The sequence below is a fragment of the Nicotiana tabacum genome, chromosome 18 (assembly GCF_000715075.1).
Source record: "Nicotiana tabacum cultivar K326 chromosome 18, ASM71507v2, whole genome shotgun sequence".
Taxonomy (NCBI): Eukaryota; Viridiplantae; Streptophyta; class Magnoliopsida; order Solanales; family Solanaceae; genus Nicotiana; species Nicotiana tabacum.
The window spans coordinates 87,448,424-87,465,496 of record NC_134097.1 but is presented as its reverse complement, the minus strand read 5'-3'; the positions used below and the strand labels follow the sequence as shown (position 1 = coordinate 87,465,496).

Sequence of the window (17,073 nt, the reverse complement as noted above, 5' to 3'; positions counted from 1 at the left end):
CTACGAGATTGATTTAGTAGCAGGTTTTTAGTTATCTGGATGGTTAACTTGCTTGTGATTTCGAGTTGAGGATGGGAACCTTGTGTTCCTTGTGTATATGTCTGTTTGCACCGGGCTAGGTGTCGTGGTGGGGTTATTGTTAGTTGTTTAGTTGTTGTGTAAATAAGTATAGTCCTACATGGAATAAGAGTATTGTAGGTATTGTGTATTGTTATAAATAGGGATATTTGTATTATAGTTTATGTACATCAATAATATAATTTTTCGGTGTATTATTTCCCATATGGTATCAGAGCGTGAGTGCCACACATCCGAAAAAAATGTGGACAATTCTCGTGCGTCAAATTCTGGCGACTTTCTAGTGTTCATTAGCGTCATATCAGTCTCTGTTGGTGTTGTACGAAAACAAACACCATCATAGGGTCCCCAAGCCTTCTGCGACCAAATCCCAGAATAGTTCTCCAGCAACAGACCCCTCATGCGCCCTCACGCGCAGAACAAAAGTCAAGTTTTCCGGCGAGATCTTCCATGCGCCGGCGCGTGTGGCCTTTTTCTGGGTAGTTTTCAATTTTTTTTCTTCAGACAGCTTGTTCGCGAGGTTTTTCCGAGCCTACCCATCCATGTTTCACAAAAAAATGATGACTTTCTTATTTTTCGGTTAAAAATTCCAGATTTCGGCGATTGTTTCTGATTTTTTGGAAAAAGTATCCCTATTCGGCTTGATCTTCTGTTATTTGCTGATATTTTGCTAGCCCTCTATTTAATCCAACCAGGTCTCTCGGACTTGATGATTTTGGTTCCAAAAACAGTAGAGTTGGAACTTGATGAGTACTTCTGAACCCCTACTTGGGAGTTTAAATTATTTATCTTGGGGCTCGTCTATAGAGTTGTAGTGTAAAAGTCAAGGTGTTCAAGATCACTTCACCAAATAGGCTAGAGAGGGATATGAAAAGGCTAAAGCACAGTGGGAAAAGATCGATGCTCAACTATGTAATATCTTGTGGCAATCTATTGATTCCAAATTAATGCCTTTGTTTCGCCCATTCCATGCATGTTTTTTAAGGAAAAGGCTCGTACTTTATACACTAATGACATATCTCGTTTCTATGATGTGGTATCGCGAATGAAAATCTTGAAGAAACATGAATCAGATATGTCTACTTACTTTGGTCAAGTACAAGCAAACATGAAAGAATTTGAGAAGCTGATGTCAGTTTCTGCTACTATTGAAAAGTAACAAGAGCAACGACAGAAGATGTTTCTAGTTATTACACTCGCTGGACTTCCTAATGACCTTGCATCAATACGTGACCAGATTTAGGCTAGTCTGATTGTCCCTATAGTTGATGAATTATTCTGTCGATTACTTTGCCTTGCTGCAGCACCAAGTTACCCAGTGATCTCATTAGAGACACTTGACTCCTCTGTTCTCGCATAGTGGAGAATTGGGTATCTCAAACTATGGAGAATAGATGAGGAGGATGTCATTTAGGAAGATCTAGACCTAAGTGTTCATATTGTCATAAACTTGGACACACTCGTGTGTTATTCTTTACATGATTGACAACCCAAAAATGCTTATGTTGCTCAGATCGAGACTACAAGTAACCAGGGATTTTCTTTATAGGAAGGAGAATATAATGGTTCCTTCAATACCGAGCAAGTAAGCAGACATCTTCACAAGTAGCCTCTGTTGCTCAGACTGATACTTCTGTTGCTGGTAATTATTTTGCTTGTGTTTCCCAGTCTAGTACTCTTGGACCGTGGGTCATGGACTCATGCACCACTAATCATATCTCTGGTAATAAATCACTTTTGTCAAATATTGTGTATTCATAGTCTCTTCCCACTATTACTTTAGCCAATGAGTTTCAAACTAAAGCAAAAGGAGTTGGACAAGCTAATCCCCTATCTTCTGTCACTCTAGATTCCATTCTTTAACTCCCTACTTGTTCTTTTAGTCTTGCATCTGTTAGTCATTTGACTCGTGCCCTCCATTGTGGTATATATTTTATTGATGATTCTTTTATAATACAGGACCGCATATGGGACAGATGATTGGCATAGGGTGTTAATCAAAAAGACTGTACTACCTTAACTCACTCAATCCCTCCAAGGCATGTCTAGTTCCAGATCTTCCTAACCTAATTCACAGACATGTAGGACATTCGAGTTTATCTAAGCTTCAGAAAATAGTGCCTAGTTTGTCTAGTTTATCTCTATTAGATTGTGAGTCATGTCAGTTAGGGAAATATATCTGGGCCTCCTTTCCTCGTAGTGATGCGGTTGTCCGCATTCTTCGTTATATAAAGTCGGCTCCAGGCAAAGATTATTATTTGAGGATTGAAGCCATGAGTAGATAGTTGGATATTTAGATGTTGATTGGGCAGGATCACCTTTTGATAGACCTTCTACGTCACGGTCGCATTTGTGACATTCCCTGGGTTCATCAAGAGCCGCAGTTGCGATGGTTAGTCCTCATTTATGAGGGTTCGCACTGTGTCACATTTGCGACATCTGCAATTTAACAAAAAGGTTGGAAGACGGGATTTTAGTCTTATTTTTATATTTTAGAACCCTAAACTCGGTAGGAAGCGATTTAAAGAGGAGATTTTAATCTTCAATCATTTAATAAGAGATTTTGATCTATTTTCAATTATATTACATGATTATACATGAGATTAAACATCAAATTTATGAGAATCAATGAGGAATTTTGGGGATTTTTGTCTAAGTTTTGAAAAATAAAAATTTGGGTTTTGAGAGTCGAATTGGATTCGGATTTGAAAACAAAATACTTATATGGACTCATAGGATTATCGATAGTCAAGATCTACCTTTGGACTCGAGTTTTGACCGGACGGTCCTGGGGTTGACTTTTTGAGAATTGTATAAAAATCATAGCTTGCATTATTTGATGTTATTAAGTCGATTTTAGTTATATTTGAGTCGAGTGGAGGTGAATTGTAAAGGAAAAGCTATTTTTGAGTGTTGATTTGACCTAGTTGATTGAGTATCTTGCCTAACTTTGTGTGGAAAAATTATCCCGTAGGAATTAGTTTAATTGCGTTGTTTGAATTACGTGAAAGACGTGGACACAAGGTGACAAGTGTGAACACGACCTTATGTATGGAAATTGACCCGTTTAGACTCTTAGGCTTCCTTCGTGCATTTAATTGAAGTTGACATATCATGATATATTCTCCATTTGTTAAGTTTACTCTTACATGCTATATTTGAAGTCGTCATTACATGTTCTATCTTTTATTGATAAGCTTACTCTTATATGCCTTAATTGATGTTATTACCCCTTTTACTTTCATGCTACCTCTTTTATTATTGAGTTGTTCTTATTTGAAGCTATCATAACGTGTTATCTCTCTTATTGTTGAATTATTCTTGGTTAAAGTCGTTGTTGCATGTTATCTCTTTATTGTTGAGCTTATTCTTCTGTTTCATTGTGTTGTTTTAATTCTTGTGTTAATTTATTTGTCGTACTCCCGTGTTATTGTTGTTGTTGTACTCATTTTTGCGGGGGCGTGGGCTATGGGTTGTTTTGGTATTAGAGTTGTTGTTATGGAAATATTGTGGCATATGGCACGTGTAGTGTGAGTTGTTATGTTGTGTTTTAGCACATGTGGAATTGTTGAGAGGATTGTCGGTTATTTGCATGTAAGTTGTCTGTGCTATTGCTATTGTTTATATTTGCACATGTGGTGAGACAAGGCGGGTTATATATATTGGGTTTGGCATGTAGCGAGATAAGGTGGGATAATTATTGATTATGCGTGTAGAGAGACAAGGTAGACATTTACTTTATTATTGCGCACGCGGTGAGACAAGGCGGACTATGTTGGGGATGATGTGTGATAGCCTGGGGTATTTTTATTGATGATATTTGTGTGGTGGGGGTTGAAACATGAGTTGAACATTGCAGTCAAGCTAACCAATCCAGCCACACGGTCTCAGGTGTACAGAATTGCTAGAATTCAAGAAGTTTATCTAGCTGAAACCAAACAACCTTCTTATGCACAAAATCCTTCAACCAAGAGATATGCAGGTCAAGGAACCGCCAGTAAGCCTCTATTACCAACTCTTAACTCTAGTAGTTCTACCTATGCTAGGGGATTCAACAGAAGAATAGTAAGCCTAGATGAAATGAATGAGAAAAGAGCAAAAGGATTGTGTTATTTCTATAATGAGAAATATACACCAGGTGTGTAATAGTTCAAAATAGTTGTATCTATTAGAACTTGGAATTGGAGGAAATAAAGGCGAGGAGCAAGAACTGACGATACAAGAAAATGGATTCAATAAGCTGGAACTATCTCAACCTATGGAGCAAGTGAAAATTTCTATTCATGCTTTGAATGATTTCTTGGGAGATTGAACTTTGAAGGTGACTGGTTATCAAGTAAAGAAGGCATTGAACAACTGATTGGCACTGGTAGTTCCCACAATTTCATAGACCCTGAATTGGTAAATCACTTGGGATGTAAAGTCAGGTCTACTAATCCTCAAATGGTAGCTGCTACAAATGGAAACATGATGGTAGATAGAATGTGTTCGATCATATGATTGCTGCAAGGTGCTGAGTTCTCAGCAGAGCTCTTACTTCTTTCTTTAGGTTTATATGGAGGGGCACTGGGAGACATAAAGATAAACTTCAGGAAATTAACTATGGAATTTTGATATTAGGTGAGAAAGCATCTTCTTAGAGGTGCTGGCAGCCAAGTTAAAGTTCAAGGAGCTGAAAAACTAGCCAAACATACAGGTAACACATCTCAACTATGCATGATTCAAGTAGTACCCATGGAAAACACTGAGGAGCAATGGCATGCAATTAAGGCTAAAGAAGAACCTGAAATAGATGCTAGGTTAGTGCAATTACTATCTGGGTATTCTAAGTTGTTTGAGGAACCTACTGAACTACCTCTTTTTAGAGGTGCTTTTGATCACAGGATTGTATTTCAAGATGGTACTGAACCTGTGAATAAAAGACCCTATATGTATCCTTCAGTCAAGCAGGATATTATTGAGGGTTTAGTGCAAAGATGATGGATCAAGAAATTATCCAACCTAGCAGCAGTCCTTTTACATCTCCAATGGTTCTAGTGGGAAAAAAAGATGGTACATGAAGACTTTGTGGGTATTAAGGGATTTCAATAAGTATATTGTGAAGAACAAATTTTCAATTTCTATTGTGGAAACCTTTTAGATGAACAAGGCGGATCCAAGGTCTTCTCCAAGATAGACCTAAGATCTGGTTACCATCAACTCAGAATGGCAAGGGAAGATATACTTAAGATTGCCTTTAGAACTCATTCAAAATATTTTGAATATTGGGTGATGCATTTGTGCTATCAAATGCCCCAACAACCTTTCAAGGACTGATGAATTTTGTTTCCAGAAATTTCTCAAGAAGCATATGTTGGTCTTCTTTGATGATATATTGATTTAAAGCAACACTATGGAGGACCACTTGGATCATTTAGAGTTTATTTTTGTGGAAATGAAGGAGCATCAACTCTTTGCCAAAAAGAGTAAGTGCTTCTTTGGTGTTCAAAGGATTGAGTACCTTGGCTATTTTATCACAACAGAAGGTGTTTCTACTAATCTCCACAAAATAGAAGCTGTGAGAAATTGGCCCACTCCAACCACCCTCAAGTAGTTAAGGGATTATTTAGGCCTAGCTAGCTATTACAGAAGGTTCATCAAAGGTTTTGGTGTGATTTGTAAGCCCTTAACTGACCTGACCAAGAAGGACAACTTCAAATGGTCATCAACAGCTGATTCTATATTTGCAGAACTGAATGAAGCACTCATTCAAGCTCAGGTCCTAGCCTAACTTGATGCCAATAAGACATTCATTGTAGAGACTTATGCAAGTGGTTATGATATAGGGGCAGTCCTTATGCAAGAAGGACATCCAATAGCCTTTAGCAATAAAGCTCTATCACCTAGACCTGCAGCACTATCTGTCTATGCTAGAGAATTGATAGCTATTGTACATATAGTCACTAAATGGTCATAATACCAATTTGAGACAGAGGTTTATCATAAGAACTGGAGCAGAAATTAAATACCAATTCCCAAATTTTATGGTTGACCAAGCTGATGCTTTTGACTACTCCATAGTATACAATGGGAGGAGTGGAGAACAAGGTAGCCGATGCACTCTCAAAAGTTACCGGAGCTGAGCTATTGGCATTGGTAATCTCACCTAATAACACTGATCTCTTCCAGGCCATAGTTGATAGCTGGAACATAGATCAGGAACTCAGACAACTTATCGAAGAACTCCAAATTAATCATACTACTCATAATCAGTTCACTTGGATTCATGGGCAGCTAAGGAGAAAATGAAGGCTGGTAGTAGCTAGGTAAGATACCAGAGTTAAGAGAAGAAATTATAACATTGTGGCATGCTGCTCCTCAAGGGGGTCACTCAGGGGTTGAAACTACACTAAACAGGCTAGTAACGTTGTTCTATTGGAAGAACATGAGAAAGGAAGTAAGAAAATTTGCCTAGAAATATGATGTCTGTCAAAGGAACAAATCTAATCTAGTTGCGTATCCTGGGCTGCTACAGCCACTGACTATTCTAGATGTGGTGTAGTCACATATCATTGTTGACTTTATTTATGGACTGCCAAAATATAATGGTTGTGAGGTCATATCGGTAGTGGTAGATAGACTTAGCAAGTATGGCCAATTTATTCCGTTGAAGCACCCTTACACTGCTCAATCAAGTGCTAAGCTTTTTATGGACACAGTGGTGAAGCTGCATGATTTACCTGATGCTATTACTAGTGACAGAGATGTTATTTTCCTGAGCTTTTTCTGGAAAGAAGTATTTACACTATAACGGGTACAATTAAACATTTCATCAGCATATCACCCTCAATCTGATGGACAAACTGAGATATTGAACCGATGTCTTGAAACACACTTAAGGTGTTATTGAGAGGATGCTGCTAACTGGTACTTATGCTTGCCTGTGGTAGAGTATTCGTATAACATTTTATTTCACTCAGCTATATAGAAGCACTGTATGGTAGACCACCATCCTTAGTCCTTCCTTATTTACTTGGAGAGTCAGCTTCAGCTGAAGTTGATAACACTTTGATAAATAAGGAGTTAAAATTACAGCTACTTAAGCACCATTTAAGGAGAGCTCAACTCAGAATGTAGTAACAAGCAAACTTCCATAGAGTGATAGACACTTTGATGTTGGAGATTGGGTTTATTTGAAGGTTCAACCCTATAAATAAGTGACCGTTTCTAATCACTCCTCGTATAATTTGGTTGCCAAGTACTATGGTATTTTTCAGATTATTAAGAAAATTGGTCCAGTTTCTGCTACATGCAGGAGTAAAGATTCATCCTACAGTTCGTTTTATTGCTGAAAAAGTATTATGAAGTGCCTTCTCAAATTTCCTGTCCTCCTGTTATTGATTTAGCTAGTCCCCATTGTCCTGATCCTAAGCTAGTTTTACGGAGAAGAATGGTGAAAAGGGGTAACAAAGATGTGTTGGTTAAATGGCAAGGATTACCTGCAAATGCTGACTGTTTTGGAAACTAGATTTCCTTTGTTCGATCGTTGTGGTCAAGGATCTTCTACACAATTATAGAATGGGAGTCGAGTAGTTAGTTGAGTAGCTGACAAAGTTAGTGGGAGTTAGTTAAACTTAGTTATAATAATTGATTTTTGTTACAAAGAGGATCTTCCATTAGAATTAGGCATTCATGATACGATTCAATCCATATAAATAGCTCTATAATCAACATTTACAATCATCTATCAATATACACAATTCTCTCCTAAATCTTCTCTCTTTTTCTTCTCTCTTCGCTCTATGAAATTCTTAGTTTTCAGCTGATTTCTCGAGCCACTTCCTGAATCAGCCTTTTGATTCCTCGAATTCATCTGAATTCCTGCAATCGTGTAACAATTTGCTCATACGAATTATCACTTACCATTTGTCATAATAGATTGTAAAATTGAAAACAAATGTTAACCCACATAAGAAAACAAGGCTAAACTTCAATATCAAACATTTATGTCCTACTAAGTCCTAATTTTCTTCATCGGATCCCTTCATTGGAATTAAGTTGTGCTTTAACTGAAGAACCATAAACGAATCACGAAGGAATTGATTGAATGCTACTTGAAATTACTGGGCCTTGTGATTACTGATTTGATTATCTGGATTCTGGCCTTTATAACTATGAGTTTATTGGATTTGTTCCTTATTATTGGTGAAGGGCTTTCATTAACAACTGATATGAGTTTGCTTTTGGGTCTTCATCAGGATGTATTGGGTTGGATCAATTGGTATTCTCAAAACTTGAGGGATCATGCGGTTAAGAAGAGCTAAATATCTTTGCCTTGGTTCAAGAAAGGAGAAATTAAAGAATATTGGCATCTTCCAACTATCAAATTACGTAGTCACAATCTTATTGGAAGCTAGGAATGTCAAATAGTACACATAAATATAATTATACAATACCAACTAGTCATTATTTAATTGTTTTTTGATTATTCATAATATAATATTGTTGTTGTTCAATAATTTTAGCATATTTATTAAAATAATAATCATCATCATCTTCATAATAGTTTACCTTAAAGGCGTTCATCATTTAAAATTCAATAGTAATCTGAAAGCAATTTGTATTTTTATGATATCTTATGTGTGTTGAGCTGGCCACAAAAGTAGAGGATCAAGGAGTCAAGATACTTGAATGACGTTGGAAAAACCATCTTCCACAGCCTGGCTAATTTGTCTACTTCTACCTTACAAATTCATAGGTACGACCAAATATTTAATATGGGGGGGGTCCGCATGAGCCTACAGTTACATCAGAACAACATCACTTAAATGTGAACTCAAGACTGGAAAATTCTTCAAGATTTTGTCTCTTTAAGGTACCAAATAGAACCATTAGATCCAAAAGTCCCCACATTATGGCCATGGTTACAATTTACAATGTGATAATCTACCATTAGGTTATCAGAAATAAGAACAAGCCCCTTCAAATTAAATGTGAATGCAAAAACGTACGTAGTATTTTTTCCTAATTTTTTTTATTACATTGGGTAATCAGGGAACCTTAGCAGTGCAACATGAAACAAGCTCTTCTTGGGGTCTAGCGTATGGAAATCCTATAAATATACAATCTAAAGAAAGCATATATATATATATATATATAGTGGAAATCATACTGCATTAAGTATATGTACAGGTAAACGATCAAACAAGAAACCCCTTCCATTTGGCACCTGCTATCTTCATCCTCCACAAAAAGTTACTCATTGCTCTAGGATTGCCTAATACAACACACTAGTGTACATTCCCTTCAGTATACACAAAATTTGGTGTATTCTTCTGAATGTGGCCTGGGATATAGATACTGTGGAAAAATTGACGGTCATCTCCCTGCATTGAGAATTATACCGTTAGTGCAGGAGATATAAAGCTGAAAAAGACGGTGGGTAAGGTGAAACAACAGTATTTGAAATATGCACTTTCAAGTAATAAGCAGCAAAAATAAGTATAACTAGAGGACAGTAAAAGAATAGTTGGATGGTTTCCATAGCTTGAACCCGTGACCTTCTGAGCACGTGGCAACAACTTTACCAGTTAAGGTTTTCTCCCCTCTATTTCAGTGAATGAATCCACTAGTAAAAATGGGAATACTTATTTGTGAGTTTAGAAAATATATATCATGAGAGGATAAACTGAACTTTTCAAGAAAGTAGTTCTTATATTCAAAATTCTAGAACTGAAATGACACTGAGTTCCACAATTTGATTGAGAATTGACAGACATACCAACATAATTTGTGAGTTCAGCATTGAGGTGGAGATTCTGGCTCAGAACCAGAAATAGAAGAGAAAGACACAGTGTCTTCTTTAGCCATAGCCACAAAGTTGAGAGGGGCAGTAGAAAGCCTTCTCATTTCCTTGAAATAACCATTCTGTCGCATAGAGTTGGAACGCGGAGTTAAAAGGTCTGGAGTTGCACAAGGAATTGAGTTCCTGCGTGGTGAGGGTGTCACAGATCCATTTCCATTTGCATGGTAACCATTTGCCTTCTTAAAGCTACTGCTTCTTCTTGGACTAGGTTTGGAACCATATACAGTTCCCTTCTCTGAGAGCAGCATATCTTGAAGTTTCTTCTGATCCTGGACGACAAGATAATTATACGAAGGTCAAACATGCCTGCTTTCAAATACCAAAAGAGTAGATGCTCTTTCTTCATCTTTGGACTTGATCAAAATACATATAAAAAGGTGTGTACTAGAAGGAAAAATTACATTCGACAAATTAATTCATGCGACTTCTACAGATGCATTCTCCTAACTTGCAATGTGCTACTTTTCATACACTAATTGACATTTAGTAATAGATGAGGATATTTGACTTTACCCGAGCCCGTTTCTTTGTCTCTTCTTTCTGCTGTCTAACAATTTTGTAATCCTCCAATATCGACACCAATCTCACCTACACGTAGAGACCATTTCATTTGGAAAACAGTGCAAACAAAACAGAAGATCTAGAAACTTGTAGCTGCAGGAGAACTCACCCCATCGTAAAGAAACAATTTCTGTTTCTCATCTTCCCAAGCTAGTGTCTTATTAATCAAAGTGTTAACAACAACTGAAAACAAAAGCGTTTGATTTCAGTTTTTCACAGACTATCCGAGGTCAAATGACTAGGAAGCCAAGAGTAAATAACCTGGAATCTTAGTCACTTTAATTCTAGCTTGTTCAGCCCTCTTTAAGTTTATGTGAGCACCTCTTCCTCCACTGTAACGTCTGTAATCCTGATAATAGAAAAAGAGCTACTCAAACTGTGGACAAGGTAAATCTACAATTATTTTATTTGATAAGTACGGTAATAAACTCCCAGCATAAGAAAAGCTAGAGTAACTGGACGCTAGTCAGTAGTAAATGGAGATATGATAAGCTATGCATGTCATTAGCCCACAGGAGATCATTCAATTTATACCTGGTTATAATCTTCAAGCCAGTTTTCCTCCTCACAAGCATAAAGCCACCACTCTATTCTATCCATTATATCTTTTCGACTTAAAGCTTCATCCTTTGCTTTGTTTATTTGTGCTTCAATATTTGCCAGGAGTTCACAGGGATCCACAAGACCTTCAAATAAAAACTGGACTCATTTCTGTGCACGTACGTGTTAGAGGAATACAGCTTCTTTATGCATCCAAGATTCGATGTCTTACCAGAGTCAATCATTGCACTAGATTTATCGGCTGAAGTACTTGGATCAGGGTCAATATGATTTTTGTTGCATATGTCCTCCAATTCAGCCCTCCTTTTCATGACCAGCTCTTTCATCCTGATTGCTTTCAATTTATTTAGCCTCTCAACTTCTGTTGATACCTATGAAAATCAGTATAATATGACAGACAAAATTAAACTTCTCTACAGCCTGAAATATTGTCCACTCACAAGTCACAACACGTCCATCGGCCATTGAGTACGTATGGATAAGCTCCAGTCACAGTTCTATGGTTGTGAGAAATATGTCCAATGCACCTAATACATAACCCTCTGCTTCACTAGTTGTAACACCCCAGACTTTAGACAGAGTCTCACATCGGCAAAACACAAGAGGGATGCTGGGTATATAAGTTAACAAGCCTTAGACCCTAGTGACGCGTTTTAAACCCGTGAGGGCCTAGGCCCAGAGCGGACAATATCACTAGCGGGCTGGGCTGTTACAGATGGTATCAGAGTCACTCTTGTGTCAGCCTTGCCGATGGTGGGTCAGAGTTCAACTGAGTTTAGGCAAATCCCATGCGCTGGGGCAAACCTCAGCGAGGACGCTGAGTCCATAAGAGGGGGTGTATGTTTCACCCCAGACTTTAGACAGAGTCTCACATCGGTAAAACACAAGAGGGATGTTGGGTATAAAAGTTAACAAGCCTTAGACCCTAGTGACACGTTTTAAATCCGTGAGGGCCTAAGCCCAGAGCGACAAATATCACTAGCGAGCTGGGCTGTTACACTAGTTTCATTAGAATTCTGTTATGAGGTGTACCATCTTTATGCAACGTTATAATTAATGATTTACCTTATTGTTGCTGTTGTTGACTTATTCAAGGGAAACAACAGTGAGAAGTAGTGAAACGAGACAAAGCAAGGCAACAAAATATTTTAAAATATAGGTAAATGCTCACCAACCTGATGAATAACCTCCAATGAAAGAGCACCTGGTTCTGTAACATCTGTCTCAGAAAGACGAAGAATGGAAGTGATCCTCGATAACTTACTCTTCTCTTCTCTGGTTGTATCCATCAACGCCCAGAGCTCAAACAACAATCCAGAAACATCTTTTAGCTGCATCAGCGATGAGATTAAAATTATAGGTAAAGAGGAAAAAGCTAAAAGAAGACAGAAGCAGGCAATACCTTTTGATATCGAACTTTTCTTTCTGTCTTCAGTCTGAAGATGGCCTGGTCTAGACATTCCAGTGCGCTTGTGCTGATGTTAGTGGATTGTCCAAGGCTTGTTTCGTGTAAGCTTGGATGCACATCATTCACAGTTTTGTCAAAATCCAGCCCTAGCACACCACACAAAGAGTGCACCTCATTTACACAGTCCACAACTTTTTGGATCCGCTCGGACTGCAGGCAGGAAAAATACTTATCAGTTAATTTGCTAAAATAATTTATACTCGTTTGATGGTTAAGCACGACATATTTTTCCATGTTAAAAATGGAACTCAATCCCATGCATACCTTCTCCTTTTGAAGAGCACGAAGATGAGATTGGTATTCGGAGAGGTTTCTCATTGATAAGTCGTGATCTTCAAGATTTAAGGAACTCACAGCATTGACGATATTAGAATACCCAGCAATCTCACTAGTTATCTTGTCAATTTGTGTCTTTATATCTGCAAACTGCTTAAGTCTTTCATCTTTCTTAACTCTTAAATCATCTGCAAGTGGTGTAATTAATGCCAGTTGCTCCTTCAGTGACGCCGACTTCTTCTCTGGCTGCATCTGTTGAATTGAGAAAGCATGGTTTTCAAGCATTAGCGTAAGCCTGATGTTTGCTTGACTTTTAAAGTATCAAAATGGACTTATCCAAAAGAAAACTTACAAAAGAATTTGATAATTAGCACTCCTCCGTTCCAGTTTATGTGAACCTATTTCCTTTTTAGTCCGTTCCGAAAAAGAATGACACCTTTCTAAATTTGGAAACAATTTAGCTTAAACTTGCAATTCTACCCTTAATGAGAAGCTTTTATAACCACACAAATACTCTGAGTCCCTTTTTAACTTGTTTAGGACCACAAATTCCAAAAGTCTTCGTTTTTTCTTAAACTCCGTGCCCAGTCAAACAGATTCAAATAAATTGGAACAGAGGGAGTATTAGTTACATCTAACCAACTGGATAGAGGAACAGAAAGAGTCTGTAAACCAACATTTGTAGAATTTCAGATATTACCATAGAAACCTTCAACCTATTCAAGACTTTTAGTTGAATCCTTTTATCTTATAAAGAAAGCACTACTAGTAGATTAAGGGAACAGAATAATGTAAACCCAAAAGGGGGTAAGATAATTGTTCCAACAGCAGAAGAAAGTGTTCATTACTAGTGAATTAATATTGAGTTGACCAAGAGCAGCCATTAAAGTAGCAATCTCGGCTTCTTTAGCAGCAACAGCTTGATGAAGGCATGCTTTTGCATTGGCAGCTTCTTCAACTTTTCTTCGGTATACTTCCAAACACTCTCTCTCCAGCTCCAAAATCATACTTTCTTTATCCGATTCAGTCTCGCCAATATCCTTCCATATTTGCTGGACATCACATATATACAGTCAAATAAAGATTGGTTCTTTGCATAGTTCTAACTTGCTAGACAAATTCATATTGGAATACTACAATTAATTGATGAGGAAGTCAAACTAAAAAACATACAGAAACACAAACTTGAATTTAGCAAATGAAGATTCTTACTTCTAACTACAATTAATCCATCAATCAACTAATTCTCATCTCAAATTACTTAGGAACATTCATATGAGAGAAAAATTAGAGAACATCCTAAACTCTCGACTAAATCAACATAAAGTATACAAGAGTTCGAAGACAATGAAAGCATTAACTTGTTCCCCATCAGAACTCTTCTGATACACCATCTTACCACATACAAACTGAGTACATGATTTCAATTTAACTAAAATAGTACAAAGGGGAACTATTCCAACTCAGTTGAGCTACCTTAATAGTAAGAACACTTATGCCAGCCGCCAAACCATTAATTGTAGTGCAAAAAGTAATTGATTATGCTCAGGTCCAAACTTCATTTCAATTTAATCATTGTCGAAAAATTATTCCAAAACCCAGAAATTTGTCCAAATTTAAGCAAGAAATTTGAAATATAAAGAAACCACTGGACATGAATATCTACCTACATAACTAATTGATGAGAAAGCCAAACTAAAAGGAACATACAGAAACACATCTTGAATTGCCTACTTCTAACAACAATCAATCCATCAATCAACTATTCCTCAACTCAAATTACTTAGGAACATTCATTTGAGAGAAAAATTAGAGAACGCCCTAAAATCTCGACTACATCAACAATAAAGAACACAAGAATTCAAAGCCAATGAAAGCATTAAGTATTCACCATTAGAACTATTCGAATACACCATCTTACGACATACAAACTAGATAATTTTAACTTAAAAATACTGCAAAGGGATCAACTATTCCAACTCAATAAACACAACATTCCCTCAATAAACACCCAAATTCCCCAATGAAACAGAGAAAGAAAGCAGCAAAGTTTAGACAAAAAGGGAAAGTAATTAAGTACCTCAAGTTCACTAAGTAAAGTATGACAAGTAGAACTCGTATGGACACTGCAACAAGGACTTGCAAAAGCCAGCATATCTTGTGATGATAAATGATAATATTCCTCTCTTTTTCTCATTCCCAAATCACACAAAAGCTCCAGAAAAAGTTGACTCTTTCAGAAGTTGCCCCTTAAGAAAACTAATATGAACAGCAGAATATAAAGCCAACTGCAAATAATTATAGGCTTATAGCAGCAAAGGAGAAAGAGATAGAAAGTGGTAGTGAGTACTTCTATCCACAGTCTTGTCAATCAACAATGAATGGACCAATCATCTAAAACTCACTTTTACATTAAAACCATTCAGTATGGTAACAGAGGATGTCATTATCACCGAAAAAAGACATACTCATATACTTAAAAGACAAAAAATCTACACGTAAAGGAACGTATTACAAACCAAAAATTATACTAAAAAATTGCTTCCTCTCACCAGAAAAGCTAAAATTAGGCCATACCCACCAAGCCACCAACTATAATAAAGGACAATATGAAGTTGCTTTCCTTTAGAACTTCGTTTCTTGCCGTTTTCTTTAGGAAAAGGAAAACAAGAAATGGGGAAGACTTAAGAAGAAAGTGGAGTGAAATGAGAAAAGAGGAAAGAAAAGGAAGTTAGGTACAGAGAAGAGGACAACACCAACAATAACTTAGGGACACAAAAGAATTACTGACTGAGGAATTAAGAAGAAAGAAAGCAAGCTTTTTTGGGGTAATGGGGTCGGTATAAACTGCGTCAATACAAATGGATCCACGCTCGTTAGCTCAGGTTTCAATGTTGGTTGGTTCTCTTTCTATCTCTGGAAATAGAATTTTAGAACAGTGAACATGCTTCAACGGCAGGAAAGCCCAGCTTGGATCCTTTAGAAATGTATATATATTACAAATAAATAATTAAGTACTACTTCAATGACAAATAAATCGAAGTCAATTATATAAATTGTGTATATTTATTTTGATAAATTGAAATTCTGAGGATTCATTGTAATGAAACTACGTTTGCTTAACTGATGACATACTGTAACTCCTTTATGTTGATTTGAGACCGACTGTTAACAGGTAAATAAAAACTTATATCACCCTGTGTTTCAATAAATACATGATACATATTTTTACAAGTATGATTATCATTAAATTTTAGTTGATTAATATACTTTTTTAGACTTATCTCTTACCTCTAATAAATTAGTATGATTTAGTATAAACACTCCCGACAAGTTTTTACCCTGTTAACTTGTATAACATTACGACAATTACATTTCAATTTCAGGCTAATTTGGTCGATTGTATACTAGTTCTTTTCCATACTTATGTTACTTTGATCCAGTGTTTTAAAAGGTTATTTTGGGACTCGCCTCGAATATGGGCATTATCAAATACCTCACGACTCACTTGTGGGGCTTAGTTCTGTGAGACTTACGCCCCAATCGCTCGATTGTGCGCCTGAACACGTCTAATGCTCTTCAGTACTCGGTGCGCGCCGAATAGTTCCTAACGCAAATCATGCATCAAATTCCTTAATTAGCATTGTTGATACTCAAATTTCTTTAACAAATGAATGATTAAGTTTATTCATCTATAGAAATATAAAGATTCAGAATAACTCAACATAATGAGTTATAGTATTTCATATTTACTAATTAAGAACATCGGCAAGTGAATATCATTTGAATAGCCAAAATTTACATATTTAATTACTATAGGTATTTATATTTTAGTTCTATGTCTCTTAAAATTATCAAACTCTTTTTATTTTGCTATTTAAAAGAAATTTTATATTTACTCACGAGGAGTAATATTTTAAATTACATTAATGATGGAGTTTATTGATTATTAAGTTTTAGAGAATTTGATAATATTTTTTAAAATATTGTTATCTTTCAATAGTTTGAAAGATAAGACTTTATAGTTGGTTTTTATCTTATAGAAACTTTATAGCTTAATCTTCATTATATATACATATATATATATATATATATTTGGTAGAAAATAAAATCTTTATTTAATCATCCCAAAAACATACATATGTACTTTGTATATTCTAGGCCTTATACCTCATGTCTCGGGGCTTACGCCTCATCCCGTGTTAAGCAAAAATCCTCGTCCGTGTTAAGCAAAAATCCTCGTCTTACGCCTCCGCTTTTTAAAACACTGCTTGGATCACATTTC

The 17,073-nt window shown here is 36.5% G+C and overlaps 1 protein-coding gene across 3 annotated transcripts; it reads right to left on the bottom strand.

The window, feature by feature from the left end:
- Positions 1-9,017: 9,017 nt before the first annotated feature.
- LOC107759979 (65-kDa microtubule-associated protein 6) lies at positions 9,018-15,904 on the bottom strand. 3 transcript variants are annotated; one of them, XM_016577995.2, is made up of 12 exons: positions 14,869-15,904; positions 13,637-13,840; positions 12,777-13,040; positions 12,447-12,662; positions 12,220-12,375; positions 11,256-11,415; positions 11,018-11,169; positions 10,745-10,832; positions 10,593-10,666; positions 10,436-10,510; positions 9,839-10,191; positions 9,018-9,443 (listed from the first exon to the last, which is right to left on the bottom strand). In XM_016577995.2, the coding sequence occupies exons 1-11, from the start codon at positions 14,983-14,985 to the stop codon at positions 9,856-9,858; spliced, it is 1,842 nt and encodes a 613-aa protein (XP_016433481.1). In that variant the 5' UTR covers positions 14,986-15,904; the 3' UTR covers positions 9,018-9,443; positions 9,839-9,855. The 3 variants fall into 3 exon arrangements, with proteins under 3 accessions (XP_016433481.1, XP_016433482.1, XP_016433483.1); XM_016577996.2 differs by having other exon boundaries at positions 15,341-15,755; XM_016577997.2 differs by lacking the exons at positions 13,637-13,840; positions 14,869-15,904 and adding an exon at positions 13,141-13,279.
- Between the last annotated feature and the right edge of the window lie 1,169 nt (positions 15,905-17,073).